The sequence below is a fragment of the Passer domesticus genome, chromosome 14 (assembly GCF_036417665.1).
Source record: "Passer domesticus isolate bPasDom1 chromosome 14, bPasDom1.hap1, whole genome shotgun sequence".
Classification (NCBI taxonomy): Eukaryota; Metazoa; Chordata; class Aves; order Passeriformes; family Passeridae; genus Passer; species Passer domesticus.
In genome coordinates this window covers 700,772-718,856 of record NC_087487.1, presented here as the reverse complement: position 1 = coordinate 718,856, position 18,085 = coordinate 700,772, and the positions used below count along the sequence as shown (strand labels likewise).

The window sequence follows — 18,085 nt, the reverse complement described above, 5'->3', positions numbered from 1 at the left end:
ACAGAACTTTTTATCATCTGAGATGTTTGCATAGCATAAATACAATAAATGCACCTCTAAACAAAATTGATTGCATGTATGTATAGAAAGGTTTAGAAGTTACAGGGGATCAAAATTGGTTTGTTTTTTTCTATCATGAGGGTTTCAGCCTGTCCTACAGTACTTGCAAAGGGCACACAAGATCTTCTTGCCCCCTCCTTCTACACAAATCTTCCCATAGCAAGTCCCAAAACACATGACACTCTATAGTCTACTAAACCCTTTAGCTCTAAAATATGAATTCCACATAATTTCTCTAATGCTCCTTTGGAATATCTTTATCGCTACTGCTACTTCACCACAGATTGCTTTAGCTTTCTTTTAAAAATCCTATCACATGCTAATGACAACATATTTTCTGTTCCTCTCTTGATGCTCCCAAAAAGTTTTTGGAGCTCGAGTTTAAAGAGATCACATGTATGGGCCTTGGAGTGGAAAAGGGTTGCAGTAGGTACTAAACTTTCTCTCTTGACACAGAAAATAACCCTCTGCTGGGGCTATAATTTATTGACGCTAAGAGGTTTTATGGTACAAAGTTTAACCAGTTCTTCCCACACAGCTATTCTCACCCACTGCACTCATTAATCAGAAAGCCTTTTAAATGTTATCTAGTAGCAAGAATTAATGTTAATAAATGTTATCTAGTAGCAGTTGTGTTTTGCACATCATGTCCCTTAGCTTGCTCTTTCATTTCCTCTTTTTCAACATTATCACATTATGTTCACTCTTCTTATTTGCTTTTCCTCTTCACAAAGCTCTTTAAACAGCTGCAAAGGGGGAGGGACCACTATGCTCAGGAAAATTACACTTTGCAGAACGCTTCTGTCAGGTCCTACTGTCTGTCTCTTTCCTGGCATTTCATACCTCCAAGATTCAGGTTTGCTTTTCCATCTCTTCCCTGTGCATCCCTGCCAACAGAGCCTATTGCCAGCTGTCTAAGCTGAAGAGCAGTAATCTACGTCTTCTTACTGCCATGAGGAAAATGTACCCCCTCGTTCTCTTTGTAATGGGCTCCTTTTGTCTGAACGGTAAGTGACCTTTTCTTTCTCCTACAGTTTCAGAACAGTGAGAGCTTTTGGGAGTAAGAGGCATGGCAGTGACATGAGCTCACAGACAATTTGTAACCATCACCTCGGGAGGTTGCTGACTTTAAGAGGATGTATAAAATTTATTATTTTAGTGTTCATTTGGGCTTGTTTGGTATCAGCACTTGCACTACGACGAATACGGACAGATAGATTGGATACAAAATTATATAACTGTAGGACATGACAAGGATAATGACTAAATAATATCCATTTAGATGCTCCCAGGATCATCTGTGATAGGAAAAGCTGCATGTTGTGCTGAAGGTGAAAAAATGAACCATGTCATGATCCATAAATATGACAGATCTCATCCTTCTACCATTATTTTCTCAAGTTCCTATATTTTACAAAGTTTATACTTCCTAATTCTTTAAATTAGAATGGAAACAGTTTAAGTTAAGTTGTCATATGTGAATGTATACTACAAAAACCATGCATTTATGCCTTTTATACAAGAAGGTTTTCCTCAGTCTGTCAGGGTTTCTTAGATATGTTTTAGCCAACACAACAGCCTGAGAGCAGCATGAAATAGTGCATTTAGCATGGGAGCTTCTTGCCATGGAGAGGCTCCTCTGAAGTGCTCTGAGAGAAACTGGCTGAAACTAAACCAAGATCCTCAGATTACACACTTCCCATTTTTGTCTGTTCATTCCACACTTGTTTTGTTTCTTCTGTCTCTGAAAGACAATTTCAGAAACCAACTGCTTTGTAACAAAAGGAGAGTGAGGGCCCACTTTAGATTTTTAAATTCTACACTTCTAACCTCTATTTCCTTTTTTATTTGCATTAATTGCAGCATAAAAATGTAAAATCTTTAAAATACAGTAAATTCACTGCTACTTCCATTGGAAAAAAAACATTCCAAATCAGTATGTGTTTTTCTAAGATGTTATGAAAGTCTTTCTGCTTGAGAGTATGTTGAGAAGTAACAACATCATGAAGTAGTTTCTGAGAAGATAATAGGACTGCTTCATTGCCGCTTCTTACTTTTCTTTACTAATTACAATTCTTACTAATTGGCATGTCATTTTTGTCTGAGAGAGTAAAGGATTAAAATGGTAACACATGCTACAGTGCTACTTCTAAACAAATATTGTTGCAATGTTTATTATGAGAACTGAGTTCAGAGAAATACTAGAAATATGTCTTATGTTACATTTTGAAATGTAGACGGTAATAACAGTGAGCTTGCCTGTATCTCTCAGCATTGCTCCTTATTCTTTTGTGTGGAAACGAATTAGTTATTACACTGAAATCAAACAGTGTAAGACAGGATGCCAAGTTATTTCACTTTATGTATTTAAATTAGACTATGTAACAATGAAAGTCTCCACAGCAGAGCAAATGAAGTCTGTGGTTTAGTTTCTTTTGCTGTGAAATTGGAAGCATCTTGGTGCAATTTTTTTTTTTAATGCTCATAGTCCCACAGAGAAAACTAACTTACTGAGGAATGTGTACTGCAAGGTATGTGGTGATTGCTCTCCTTGTCACAGAGCAGATGTGTAGCGTGCTCAGTGAGGCTAAAATAATTTCCCCAGCTCAGGATCCACCCCAATGGGCTTTTATTTATTCTATTTATTTACTGCTTTCAGTACACAAAGATACTCCACTCCCAAATTAGGACTGCTTGATCATTGTTGTTAAAATAATTTGTCTAAAAGCATCAGTCTAACGTCTGCAACATCTCTGGTGATTACTGCTATTTGGAAAAAAACAGTTTGTGGGGGAAACTGCATTTCCATTTCTTCCAGCCCTGAGAGGAAAAAGAGACATTTCAAAAGCCTGGCTACTGACACAAAATGCACATAAAGATGAAACTGGATGCCTGGTAATTTCCTTCTCATTAATTGCCATCTGTTTTATATGTAGATTGTTAATGGAAAGAAGACTGTAAAAATTAGACAAGAAACACTCATTTTTCGCCAGTATTTACGGAGAGATTGGTTTTAACAAGTTTTAAGGCAGTGTAGGGCTGACATCTAGTGGTAGATGATACAGGTGACAGAGCAGTCCCTTTATTTCTGATTACTAAATTACAAAGACTGGAATTTTACAAAGGATTATCCCTAGTGAAAGAATGCCTTCACTAAGAACAAGTAATAATTTCTCAAAGGTATTCATTGTTGAATAAATATTTTTTATAATGAAAGTCATGGTTTGTCATTAATCCACATAAAGTTTATTAACAGTCAGTACTTGCAAATCTGAGCTGTTCTTATCAGATATGCAGACCCCACACCACGTTTGGATTTGCTGACCAGACGACTGTGATTGCTAAAAGCAGGTTTCACAGTAAAAACGAATTGTAAATCCAGAATTAGCTTTCTGCAAATATTCTACAGTTCCTACCCCTTACTCCATGTTTAGCAAATACTCTCTGTGCTGGAATATCCACAGACAAAGGAGGCAATGCAGTGAAAACATAGTTAACAATTCAAACAAGAACTCACATCTTTGCTACCAGTATTCAGTGACTACTGAATGACACAAACCAACGGACGATTTATTTATATTTTAATTATAGCCATATGTTTACATCACTTACATATGCAACAGTGGGAATGTCTACTAAAAAAAATGTACTATAAACAAACCCAACATAAAACTCCACCAAAGAACACAATAAAACAACTTTAACAAGGATTCTCTCTTGAACTCCCACAGGACTTCTAACCTATCCTAATAACCACAAGAAGATTCATTCCTAGAACATGGCCCTCTTTTCTTCACAGTATCAAATTTAGCTTTTCTTTGATTGCTATACACAAGAAAACCACCCCAGAATCTGAAGCTTAGCAAGACTCAGCATAGCTCTAACATAAGGTTTTGATTAGGCACCTTGCATTGAGAACATGTCGTATTAAAATATCACATAGTATAGGGCTTTTATAAGGATTCGCAGGGAGGTACAAAGCAAGTGTGAACCAAAAAACAAACTGACCCAACAAACACAGATCTATTCATCCAAATTTGTTTTCCCAGATGCCTTGGAAAGTATTTGAAAAACCTATTCTGAAGAACAATGTTATAGTTAAGTGTAGGGGAAGAATTTGGGCTACCAGGCCACAGTCCATGCTAGTCTTACAAGAATTAAATCAAGCCTGGTCTTTACCTCAACCTTTCCACAGAGCTTGAGTAAAAGTTGTTCTTAGATGTGAAATCTCTGTTTGATAATCTTTCCTTTTACTTCACTTTCTCACTGGATCAGAAACAAGAAGGTCTTAGGGTGTCTTTTTAACCCAAGCTGGATTCAGAAGAATTTCAAGTTTAAAGAGGGACTTGTTCAGCCTATCAACTTGCAGCCCAGCTGACAAGGAAATGTGGCACCTTCTAGACATGCACACGAATTTTGGCAGCTTATTTGATCCTGACCTTTTGGTGTCTGCCTTTCCCCAGATTTCATGGATATGCTACAACATAAAAAAAAAAACCAAACCCAAAACAAATTAATGCACCACAAATTTAAAATACTTGCATGTCCAGTGTTTTTTACTGTGTGAAATTGCTCTGGGAAATAATGAAGCATGCATGCTGTAAGGACACTACCCTTATTTCTGCAATGTCTAGAGGTGAATTAGGTGAGCTGAATTAGGTGACCTTTTCTATGGAAGAGGTATTCATTCCATTGTATTGGAACCTGCTTTCACTAACACAGTAATTTCATCAGCATCACAACACAGACCTGCCCAACACAGAGCACAGTGTCTCTGGCTCAGTTCTGTTGACCTTGCTCACCAGTATGGTCAGGAGGTCAACAGTGGTTTGAAAGTCCACTGGGGTGACTTTAAACAGCACACAAAGAACATGAGAACAGAATAAATGAATAAATGACCCTAGGATTGTGCCAGAAGCTGCTCTGCTCCACAGGGGATGTTCAGGCTTGTTTGATAGTAACCTGTGAATGCTGTATTTTGTAGTCACTGGACTTCAGCTTTGGCAAAGATTTACAGTATTTGTGAAAGTCCACAAATCAGGTTTTACTTCCAATGAAGCGAATCTAAGATACTGGCTTGGGTTTTCAAATTTTGAAACAGAAACATCACTAGCTACCAGAGAGTTCCCAGTCATTAAAAAATCCTTTATGACTCCTAAAGCTTATCCCCTGGTTTTCTCTACATAAAGCAGAGGCTTTAAATTTGAATGTGTACCTATAACTGTGTCTCCTATAGCACTAAAGAGAGAAGTCACAGCTGGATCCCTTCCTTTGGATCATAGAATAATTCTTCCCCTGCTATCAAGAGGGTGGTTTGCTCCCAGTTTCTATTTCTGAGTGTAATTCCCAAAAGTATCTACCAATTTGAGCTTCACATTTTATTGCAAAAAACCCTGAAAGGGATCTGCTTTGATCTGTGCTCTGTGAAAGACAGTCAACTTCAGCAGAACAGATATCAGTGCAAGCCACCTATCTTCCTGTTCACACAAGCCTTCAGAAAATCAAAAGCTGTCATTATTTCCCAAAGATGATCTGATGCACAGATATTCTGTGAGCCCCACATCATGACTTTAGTCTCCCTTCTACAATTTTGTTTTGTGATGCTTTACAGGAAGCATGGCAGCAGATGCTGAAGAAAAACTAATGAACCACCTCCTGAGTCCTGACAGGTACAATAAGTTAATTCGACCAGCTGTCAACTCCTCCCAGTTGGTATCCATAGAACTGCAGGTTTCCCTGGCACAGCTTATTAGTGTGGTAAGTTCAAATTAGGCTATGCCTTTACATTCAATACTACCTGCACAGCACTCTAATTAGTAGTTATACAGGCATTGATACATCTCTGCTCTTTTCTCATTTGCGTAACACTGTTAATAGGCAGAGCCCATACACACAATTTACCAATTTTATACCTCACAATGGAGCTACAATGGGGAAATCAGTCTATGCCTAAGCTTTGAAGGATGGGGCCAGATCTTCATCCAATAGAATTCCATCTATCTAAAATTCAAAATCATTCCACTGATTCAGTACAGCTACTGTAAGTTACCCCAGATCAGGACCTGTCCTGGACAGTGCACACCAGCAATGTGCACACCATCCACCATCAGTGGAATGCTAATCCATCTTCTGCTGAAGGCATTCAATGGCCTGAAAACAAGCTACAAAGCCACATCCAAATCATATGACATATCAGGCATATTAATAAAGAACACTGGAATGCTGTAAGGAAAAATACACAGTTCTGGCTGGAATAGCTTAACATGGTTTAAACAATCCTCATGAAAGCAACTCCTCATATTCAATAATAATTACTTCAGTGGGTCTAAAATACACTTTCACCCACAAGGTTAGTACGCGTTTGACAGTTATTCCAAGGTATAACACATCTTTACTAAGAGAGGTTAACATTAACAGCAGTGGGAACAAGAACCAGTATATAAGTGGGAATAACTTCCTGAACTGGGGCTTTCAACTCTGCTGCTCTCCTTGGATGACAGAGAAGATACAGATGACTGCCTCCCTTGTCAGAATTTGTGTAAGGGCTAGTGACTGGACTGCTGCAAACTTTTAGAGACATAAAGTATTTACATTCTGAAATTCAAGAGGAAATGAGAAAGACTGTTGGAACGTAAGGGAAACTGTACAAATAGCTGAGGTTTCATACACCCATGCAGACTGGATATAATATATAGAGATATTCATAGATGTATATACATATACACTCAGGATTCAATGGCAGGTATACCAGGTTATTCTAGTTAAGTGCTCTCTCCTGGGGAACTCCATCTGGACACAGACATTTATCCTTACATCCTGCACTACAACCATGAGCACAGTGTCCCCTCAGACTGCAGATTCTGGGCATAAAAAAGGAGGTGTCTTGCTCCAGAGGCCCTGGTGATCAACAGCCTAAGCAAGGTGGATGAATGGGTAAAGACCAAGACACCAAGACCAGCACAGCTCAGTCCCTATCCCTTTATAGCCTCGCTCTTCCAACAGAACAAAATTAGGCATCTTGTAGGCTCCAACAATCTCAAGCATCTTCAGGATCAGACAATTAACTCATTTTCCTGCAGAAGTCCTCCTGACAGATCTTCTACAGAAGTTTCTCTTCTGGACTGTCCAGAGACAGCAGTTCATGAAGCAGAGCCTGCCAGCTGAGAGATTACATGGCAAACCTTACACCAACCTCACACAACCTCCTGTAGGCCTCCCTGATGGTCAACTGTCCCTCCTGGTTCAAATCAAAGGTGGAGAAGTGGGGTGGGGGATGAAACCAGCTTAGCAAGGTTGTGGTCATTGTTTCCAAATAACTGCTCTCACTCCTGCCATAACTGTTCTTGTTAAAAGGCATTTGGAATTCTGCATTCATGGGGTTACTGCTTATCATCAGTATGTGTACAAGACTGGCCATCATACCTCAGAGAAATGTCTGTCTTGAAATACACTAGACAAAATCATGCTCAAAAACCCACTGAATAAATCTTTTTACTGCAATAAAGTGAAATATTTTCGTTTTTGTCTCTGTTTTTTCCCTGCAGAATGAACGGGAGCAGATCATGACTACAAACGTCTGGCTGAACCAGGTAACAAACCCACAGAGCAATGGCTCTTGCAAACCACAAATTCAACTGCTCTCACTCCATCACATGATTGTTTTGTTAGTGCTGGTCTGGACACTCCCATCACTACTGTACAATTCTTCTCTTAGGAGTGGATTGATTATCGGCTGGCTTGGAAGCCCTCTGACTATGAAGGAATAAATAAGCTGAGAATACCTGCAAAACACATCTGGTTGCCAGACATTGTGCTTTACAATAAGTAAGTAAAACTGGTGTAGTTTATGCAGACAATGACCAAAACTATAACCAAGGACAAATATCAGAAACAATGAAGTAGGTCTGGTAAAATTTTAAAACTGAATTTTGTCACTTTTAGATGGTAGCAAGTGTATCTGACTGGGCTACTGGGCTCAAAGATAATTTTCACCATCAGTGCTCTGATTAAAGAAATTCCAGCAGAGCTGGAAGATGTCTGCAGTGTGAGCAGCTACAGCAGAGGATCCATGCCAAGGCTCACAACTGAGGCAGACTTACATGAAAATAGACTGTATGGAGAAAATAAATTGTAGGTATAAGTACAGTTGCAAGAAGACGTCTGGAATCCTATCAGACATCTTAGGGGCTGAGATATAGTTTTGTTTCCTTCTTCCCCCACTCCTTCTTCTACCACAGACCCCAAGACACAAATTTGTTACAAAGTTCACACATACCATAACTCCAGGAGTTCATATTCATGTAGAAAACTAAATCATATTCAATTTTCATAAAACATTGAAAAAACCCCATTCTATGAATACATAAGAAATCTGTCAACATTTGACCCTGTTGCTTTATAGTACTGAGAAAAATATCACACTTCAGTTCCTCTTTCAAACAGCTAACTGACAATTTTGTTTTGCTTCGGTTTAAGTCTCTAGCAAAACATTGAAGTGGATTATAAACTTTTTTTTTAAATAATCAAAATTTATAATTTTATTATACTTTGAAAACCAATGAATTCATGAACACATGATGATTTATGAACAAATACAGATGGGAAACTCAGGAAGTTTATATATAACTGAGTTAAGTCCTTGGAATCCTACTACTGGAAACCAAATTTGATGAACACTTAAACCTAATGTATTAGTCACAAAATAATTCAGCCAGTGGATTAGGATGTACTCTGCCTGCTCAAAGCTTGTTCTAGTAAATTGTGCCTCTGCCCTCTGCCTCTTTTTGCTACTGGCCAAGTGATACTGTTTAATAGGTTGTAAAAATAGAAAGGAATAGTTTCAAAAGGTTTCTTAAATGCACAGGAACAAGCCACAATGTAATGGATTTCTACATTAGTACAAAGCTTCAATTAAATTTTAGCTAAAAGACAGCTCCATGTAACTTCCTGCTGCTGGAGCAGAGTTTCACAGGCATCAGGCAGTTTGAGGTGCTCAGAAAAACACAAAGCATGTCCTCGTGCCCACAGCTCTGTCTGTGCTGTGTGCAGAGGGCTCTGGGAGTGCAGCCCAGCCTCTTCCCACCACTCAGACAGGGCAGTCAGCACCAGCACTCACATACTCCCAGCCCAGGATTCTGCCCAGCTCATGGCATGGCATGATGGCAAAGCGAACTCAGGGAGTAGAGAAATGTCAACTAAGATACAATTCATTTCCCTACCTTATTGGCAATGAACTAATGACCCCTATTAGTGGCTGTAGCCACTCACTCCCATATCTGGTTGTTTCACTGTCTGCATGAATTAACTGCAAATGTCTCAGCTCAGTGACAGGCACTCACTGCCTCACCCAGTTTGACTCTGGAAAGGGCTCAGAGTCAAAACTAACTGATTCAGACACATGTACCAAGCCTTAGATATTTGTAGCATTTCCCTACTTAGGAAAATAAAATCACCCTTAGCACTGAAATAACTCTTTTCCATGTTGCCTTGCTAACAAACACTACCTCGGGATGCTTAATGGCTTAAACAGCCCTATCTTGTTGGCCCACACTGTTGGGCAGGAGGAGATGCTACTGCCTGATAATGATCTTCTCCCTAAATTAAAGGGCCCATCAGAACACAGAAGACTCCCCTGTTTCAGCAGTTGGAAGAGATACAAAGCCAAGATTATTTGTGGGCACTAAGAACGCTGCGGCTTGTCTGTTCTGGTTTTGTAATAAGTAAACATTAACTGGAGAGATGCAATAAATTATAAGCCATATAATTACATTTCCTCTGCCTACACTCTCCCTGTATTTCTAACTAATGCAGCTCATCCTTAATTCCTTGTCCAAGTCATTTAGGAGTGTTGCTCTGTGTTCTTAGCAGTGGCTATGCTCCAAATCAAAGGTACCTCTGTTTTCACATGGGATGATCTCATTTTTGCTTAGCCTTAAGAGATGCAAAACATTGAGCAAACATTTACAAAATACATTGATTTCTTTGTATGAAACAGAGGTGTGTATTATAATTTTGCAACTTTTTTTTGTAAGTATTGGACCAAAAATCAACTATCTGATTAGGAGAAATGCCTACATTGATTTCCGTATCAAGTTTAGCTCCCTACAGCAGAGATTTCAGAATAATAGTATTACTAAACTTTGATTCTCAGAACAACTGGGGCCCACAAGATCAAGAATGTCAGACCTTTTCTGTTTTGAACTATGTTTTTCCTCCTAATATTTTATCACTTCTTCTCCTTTCTCTTTTCTCCTCGCGTTAGTGCGGACGGCACGTACGAAGTCTCGCTGTACACAAATGCCATTGTAAATAACAATGGAAGCATTCGCTGGTTGCCACCAGCCATTTACAAGAGTGCCTGCAAGATTGAGGTGAAGCATTTCCCATTTGACCAACAAAACTGCACCCTCAAGTTCCGGTCCTGGACGTACGACCACACAGAAATTGATATGGTGCTCAAGACTTCCATGGCAAGCATGGACGACTTCACACCCAGCGGAGAGTGGGACATTGTAGCACTCCCAGGAAGAAGGACTGTAAACCCTCTGGACCCCAATTATGTCGATGTGACATATGACTTCATTATTAAAAGGAAACCACTTTTTTATACCATCAATCTTATCATTCCCTGTGTGCTAATTACATCTTTAGCCATCCTAGTATTCTACTTGCCTTCAGACTGCGGTGAAAAAATGACTTTATGCATATCTGTGTTGCTTGCCTTGACTGTGTTCTTGCTGCTGATCTCCAAAATTGTCCCTCCAACATCTCTAGATGTTCCACTGATTGGCAAGTATCTCATGTTTACAATGGTGCTGGTGACCTTCTCAATAGTTACCAGTGTCTGTGTGCTCAATGTCCACCACAGATCTCCAAGTACTCACACTATGCCCCCGTGGGTAAAGCTGGTTTTCCTTGAAAGGCTCCCAGCCTATTTGTTCATGAAGCGCCCAGAAAATAATCCTCCACAGCAAAAGCCATGCAACTGCAAAAAGACAAAAACAGAGAATCCTTGCATGGAGCCATCTGACTTCTACAAGAACTCTACCTATTTTTTGAATACAGCTTCTGCTAAAAGATATGATATGAAAGTCTCTGAGACACCTGACAATGTCAGCAGTCATCGAGATTTTAGGTTAAGAACAGGTGCAAAATTTTCTCCTGAAGTGCAAGAAGCAATTGATGGAGTCAGTTTTATAGCAGAGCACATGAAAAGCGATGACAACGACCAGAGTGTAAGTAAAAATAAGAAATCCCTGCCCTTCCAAACTTCATCTTCTGTCCTCCTCTGTAACATGCTATTCTTCAGAAAGCATATTTGAACTCTCTAGCTATTGTCAAGGTTTTAGAGAGATTCTAGATATAGCTTATAAGAGGAAACAATTTATGCCATTAATGAAAAGCAATTTGATAACTGCAAATATTCTTCTGATAAATAACATGGCTATTTCTACAAAAAGAGTTTGCTGATTGCCCAGTAAGTCATGAAACACTTAAAAAAGCTTTGTTGTCAAATTCAAGTGGTGATTGGCAGGGGAAGAAAACAATATTCAGTTCCAGGTTAGAAATAGACCATTTTTTACCATTGTGAATCAGTAAGACTGTGATTCGATCCATGGCCAGGCCAAGTTAACCAGAAACAACTTTTCTGCAGCCCATGCTTCATATACCTAACTGAGCACAGCAGAAGCATTTAGCAAAATTGGTAGAAGCCCTTTGCAAACACCCTCTCTAGACTAAAACACCTGCCTGTATATGGCAAACACCATGGGTAGGATTAAGAACCTCAACAGAGCTGACACTTCTTCCATTATTTGTATATATACACCAGACTCATTACTGGTTATTTAAGCTGTGCTGCTGCTCTATTCCCCTGCCCTACCCACAGGCCTGTAGCTAGCACAATAGAGCTGATAGAAACACTGTGAATAATGCTTGGAAAATTCAGGTGGGTCACAGGTTTTATTTAGACAAGTGCCTACAGTTGGGAAAAATCATCCCCATACCTACCCTTATCCTCTCTCTAATCCAGACCACAGTGAGACTCCAGGTTCTCTATTCCTGTTGTGCTGCCTTCCCTCAGCCAAGCAGATTAAATAAAGTCTGGTTTCTGATCTTGCAGCAGTCCCTAGAGGAGCATGCTGCTGAGTAGTTCATGTTTTCTATTAACTGAAATTACTGTCAATATAAATAAAGAAGTTCAGCTATTAACATTAGACATGAGCTTGTAAACATTGAAACTGACTGAACAGAAGCCGACTCCATAGCGCAGGAAAAGGTTTTCTAACAGCTCAAAAATTCTTGCAAGGGTGCACACTAAAGGACTGACAAATCTTTCACCTGGTAGTAAGAACAATGTTCAAGAGCATTTTATACATTGAAAATCCATTTACTGCTTTTCACATAAGGTCCTCTGATATTACATACATTTTTTCTAGATTCTTAACTTTATTCTCTGCTTCCTTCCCTCATCACAACGGTCTGATAACAACTGTTCATGTACATTTCTATGGTCTGACTGCAGAAGCATTCAATTCCCATTAGCAGCAGTGGGAATGAAAAGTGTGCACTGAAGGAAAAATATGTAATGGTCTAATATCAGACATGATTCAACTGACAAGGATGATAAAGTCACTGATGTGAAGACATCCCCTGTGTAACCAGAACCAATGAGAGAGGAAAAATTATTCCTGAGATGCAAATGCAGATTGATATATTTCTCCTTTACAATAATAGCCCAATTAGTCACTTCAGTCTGAGACAGAATCTAAGGCCATGACTTTCACAGACAACACGCAGGGCGAAAAGGCATTTTAATAAAACCAACAGTATTAATATGCATTAAACCCCCTGAATAAGATGACTGCTGATAAGAAAAGAACTCTGAAGCTAACCTTGTTCAACAGCAGTAAACACCATCTATTTTTGCCCATTCAGATTAATAGCATTTACAAACTAAAATTGAAGAAAGAAATTCCTTAATTGGATTATAGTGTGGGTCCTTCAAGGCTGGCACCACACCAGGCAGCCACACTCAGTATCTGATGTATCCCAGAAAGCTAAGAAATATTTACTGTATTTTTCTCCACTGCTCAGATGTGTTGTAGGAGAAAAATCCCTTACCAAGCCTAAAGCCAGTTTATTCCCTGAACCTTGAGATCAGTTTCCTTTTATTCTGATAAACAAAAACTCAGCATTAGCGAAAGGAAGACCAAAAGAATATGACAAATTACTAATATCTTTAATTGGCTTTTTCTTCCAGGTCATTGAAGATTGGAAGTATGTTGCCATGGTAGTGGACAGGCTGTTTCTCTGGATATTTGTCCTTGTTTGTGTCCTGGGGACTGTTGGATTATTTCTGCAACCACTTTTTCAAAACCACACTGCTGCCATAAACCCTTAGCTATTATTTTAAATGTCAATACTTACACAGACATTTGGTCTCATTCTGCTCTCAGTTCCACTTTGTTAACTCCGCAGAGGTGCCAAGTGAGTTGCACTTACATCCCTTAGAGTAGGGAAAAGGAACGTAGAGCTTAACTTACTGGGATAGGAAAAAAACAAAACAAAGAAAAAACTATTTTTTTTCCAGTGACTCCAGTACTTCTGGTGATATCTTGCCCTTTTTGCAATTATTTGAAGTCTGAACATTACCGTGAAAGACCAAGATGTCATCCTGTACAAGATGTCATCCTGGCATCATCATCATCATCATCTTATATTATGTATTTTAAATACATTGCCTTAGGAAGGAGATTTCTTTCCTTAGAATACTGCAATTTCCGTGTTACAAAGAAGATACTGCTGTGAAATTTACTTCCTTCAAATGCATCAAAGTTATTTGTGTCTGATTTATAAAGAGCTTTGCAAGTGGGTTTGATACATCTGAACTGAGAAACAGAAACACTTCTGAGGTAGCCACTGAAAGGTTTCTCAGCTTGCCATCTTTGGTAGCTGATGAATCAGCAAAGGCCAAATTAATGTATGATAAACAAACATGTATATAATACTCTGATGATGAAATATAAATAAAACATAACATTTTCCTTTATATAGATTTAGTCCTCAAATTTCCTGCAAGTTTGACAGCTCATGTATCTGGGGCACGAACACACTTTAATGAGTCTAAGGCTACGAGCATAGGAAAGCAATGGGAGAAGACAACAGTGAAAGGCAGCAAGAATGAGAGGACACGTGAGCACGCACAGACCTGTGTGTTTTTCTGGAGAGATTTTAATGTTGATTTAAGCATAACCCTAAATAAATCAGCTAGGGAAGCACATAGAGTCTTAAAGTCTTGGGCAAAGGACAGATTGAGGCCCTAGACCCCACCCCCATCACAGGACAATCCCACCACAGTTTGTTCCAGGTAACCTGCAAAAAGAGAAGTGGGCTCCTGGCACTTTTCAAGTTAAACCAATTTCAGTTTTCCCTTGGAGTGCTGTGAAGACACACAACAATTGTATCACCATTGGTGAGTACAACTAATACCTGGTGAACAAACTTGAAATCCACTATTACTTGTGAAGGGGATTTGAGTCTCACCTGTCACAGGGGGATTAGCTGACACCTAAACCTGTGTTCTTCATCAAGCCACAGCAGAAGACAGTTCCAGCCCTACTTGCCTTCATCAAGACCAAGCTACATTTCCACCTAGATTGTCATTCCCAGACAGCCTCAGATAAGGACATAGATTTAGCTGTGTCAAACAGCTGCATTCACACCTCTGCTCCCAGCAGCTGCAGAGCTGCAGCTCCTTCCCAGCCCCTGGCTGAGCCCCCCTGCACCAGTGGCACCCCTCGTCCCTGAGGCCTGGGAGGGTCCCCCAGGGCCCTTCAGCGGGGCCGGGGGCCCGGCAGCCTGAGATGATGGGGAGAAGTATCACTAGTGGGGTGGGTGAGGCCTGCCTTCAGCCCCTCGTTAGAAGGGTTCACACTGTCACCCTCCCTTCCATTCCCCTTCCTCTAAGCACTGTGTCCCTGACACAGACAGGGCAGGGAGGTGAGGGGCAGCTGTAGGGCTGCCTGCCCTAGTGATGCCCACACACCCTGGGATCACCATGTCCTCCTCACAGGGGGGCAGCCCGGCCATCTCCCCAAACATTAACTGTTCTGGGCACTCCCATGGTGACCGGTGGGTGCTGTAAGGTTTAAATGGGTCAAACGGGCTCTCCCCACCTCCAATGTTTCCTTCTCCTTTTCAGCCCTGGAGAGCAGAGCTGCTCCTCTGCAGGCATCTGTTACAGCTGTGAGGTGAGATGGGGCACGGACAGCCCCGGGAGCAGAAGGCTGCCTTCCCCAAGCTAGGAGATGCTGCTGCATGTTGGGTTACATCCCAGCCACAGGTGCACACATGCCTCAGCTGCTGAACAGCTTCTTCTGCTTGCAGTGAAGGCACAGGGAAGCCAGAGAAGCTGCCAGCACTGTGCAGGCAATGTAAAGGTAAAGGCCCTTTAATGCTGAACAGGGAATCTGAAAGAGGCAGTGCAGACTTAAGCTGCAAGAGCTGCTGCAAACTAATTCAGGGCAGGAAGGAGAGGGACTCACCCAGCCAAGCAGCCATGGATGCAGCAAAGCAGCTGCAGCCCCCTGACAGACACGGGCCTGTGCAGAGCACAGACTCTTTCTATTGTTTTCACCCAGCATCAACAGCACTTTGGGCTCTGTCCCACTCTTACCCTCATTACTCTCCTTCCCATCTCCCTCTTATCCTTCCCCTCGCTGCCTGAATGCATCTGAAATGAGGCCCCAGGTGCTCCCATCTCAGAACCAGCCTTATCTCTACGAGCAGGAAAGACTGATAATGCTTGGCTCTGTAACTGCAGCCTTCAGCTGAATTATCCTCAGCAGGAACAAAAGTTTTAGAAAGGATTTGGCAGCTCAGTTAGCAGCTATCACAGAGTCCAGGCAGATGAAGTCCTCAGACTTGACAAACCCAGAAAAAGCTTTCAAGAGGCACATCACTGGCCCCAGGGAGATCCCTGCAGAGCCAGAGCTTCTCATCCAGGAAATGGTGGGCTCTGGTGCTTTTCATACACTGTGGCCACCTTACTCCTTTTTATACCAATATACTCTTTCCTAGTTACGTTGTTGGAAACCACCTCTGTATCATTAGCATTTCCAGATCTAATTTAATCCATAGCAAACTTCAGAATGAAAAATTTCACCCCAAGTCCTAAAATTTGGAAAAATCTGACCTCCTAAAACTGTATTTTCCAATTGGCAAATCCTATTTTTGCCTAACTGGCGGCAGCACCACCTACATAATAGATAGAATTGCTCCCAGTTTAACTTGTCAAAGAATTATAGGGTTTTCTGCTTTTAAATTTGGCAAGATTTTAAAACTAAAAGACTGGAGAAAAGGAAATATCAAAAATGTCTTCTTGCAGGCAAATATGAATATGATTATGTCCCAGCTCATTGAACAAAATAAACTTTAACATTTCTGCTTTTTAGTGGTTTTACCATAATGTTTTCCATTAAAAAAAAAGGATATTCAAAATGTATTTTACACAAAATTGCTTTTCAATGGTATTGTGCAACCGGTCTTTGCTTCCCTACCAGTGAGGGAAAATCTCTGTTTGGTTTCTCTCCATTCCCTACCATTACAAAACTCTTTAATCCTGAACCATTCTTGCCTTCCACCAGAACATGTAGAAATTCCAACACCACCACTCACCAGCTGCACTCAGATGAGATTACTGGGCACTCTTTCTGCACCCCTGCTGCCACAGCAAACTGGGAACAAGTGGGAGCATCAACACCCCAGACCAAAGGTGAGAAAATGTTCTTTTCTTCCTCACCTGAGTTAAGATTTCATCTTAAGAAATATTAACAAAGCAAAACCCCTCTAACAGCATCACGTTTATTAAAGAACAAAGGCTACATAGGTTGTCACTGTATATCTTCCTGTGTACAATAGCTTCCCTCTATCCATACTAATTCTTCTTCCATGTAGTTCTGCAATGCAGTCATGGTGACGTGTTCTCATCACATCACCCTCCCCAGCCATAAAAATAATTCTACCACAATTCTGAGCTGATTTCACCAGGAGATACAGCATGGGATGTTAGGAAAAAAATATCTGTGCCATACAAACACCACTGAAAATTTCAGTAACTAGGCAAATTAAGCTAAAATATCTACATCTCTTGATGCTATGGCTCTTTGCTTCCTCTGCAGATCACTGTTTGCAAATTATTCAGGTTAAATGCCGGGGTCGACTGTTGCTTGTCTCTGCCCCAGCACGGGAAAAAGTGGTTCTGGGTAGGCCGCGCTCTCGAAGAAGGAGTCTGAACTCTTGGTTTAGGTCTTCAGTCGAGTTTATTATTTCTTATCTACAAAGATTTTCTGTCTGTCCAGCCGAGGTCTGATCAGCAAGACAGCCAAAGGCACTCTCTCCCGCCCACGAGGCGGTTGTCTCTTTTATAATGAAAATTACGTATTCGATATTTACCTTTACTTCCCAATACTTTCTGCCCTTGTTGGCAAGTGTACTCTTTCTATGAACCAATCCACACATGCCAACATCATCCTGAACATGGATGCCAAGGAGAAGAAAGAAGAAGGACAGGGCACGCCCAAATCCCTCCATCTTGGGACTCCTGATCCATGCACAGAATTCTAGACCCCCCTGTACAATACATAAAACCCCCCTGTACAGTGCATTCTAACTTAAGTTCTAACAAGTGAATAACATCCCCTCACCATTCAGACCTGAAATTCTCTCATCTCCTCACCTTCAGGTGTCATTTCTTTAAAAGGATCAAAGTCAAGCCACCAGGTACTTTTGGCAACATTCCAGGGCCTCTGAGCCCCCCAAGGGTTGTCTCGGTAGCTCTGGACATCCGGAGTGATGTACTGAGTTCCCACAGTTAAACATTGACTTTTGGGGAACACCAGTTATGGTCTGATCTTAACTAATTTCTAGTTGGGATTAAAAAGAACAAACAAAATTCTCAGTTATAATTCTGCTTATAGCAAGGAGACAGAAAGGGAAAACATTTAGCCTCAATGCCCTGGAAATG

At 40.6% G+C, this 18,085-nt stretch overlaps 1 protein-coding gene across 1 annotated transcript; it reads left to right on the top strand.

Annotated features, from left to right (window-relative positions):
- The first annotated feature begins 803 nt into the window (after positions 1–803).
- LOC135280774 (neuronal acetylcholine receptor subunit beta-4) lies at positions 804–13,611 on the top strand. Its single transcript, XM_064389046.1, has 6 exons — positions 804–1,067; positions 5,672–5,817; positions 7,605–7,649; positions 7,775–7,884; positions 10,322–11,294; positions 13,322–13,611. The coding sequence occupies exons 1-6, from the start codon at positions 1,013–1,015 to the stop codon at positions 13,460–13,462; spliced, it is 1,470 nt and encodes a 489-aa protein (XP_064245116.1). The 5' UTR covers positions 804–1,012; the 3' UTR covers positions 13,463–13,611.
- Positions 13,612–18,085: the final 4,474 nt, after the last annotated feature.

Excerpts from the sequence above, each read along its gene's own strand:
- LOC135280774 (XM_064389046.1), top strand. The coding sequence starts at position 1,013 with ATGAGGAAAATGTACCCCCTCGTTCTCTTTGTAATGGGCTCCTTTTGT. Across the intron at positions 1,068-5,671 it reads GGGCTCCTTTTGTCTGAACG|GAAGCATGGCAGCAGATGCT; the intron begins GTAAGTGACCTT and ends GATGCTTTACAG. Across the intron at positions 7,650-7,774 it reads CAAACGTCTGGCTGAACCAG|GAGTGGATTGATTATCGGCT; the intron begins GTAACAAACCCA and ends TTCTTCTCTTAG.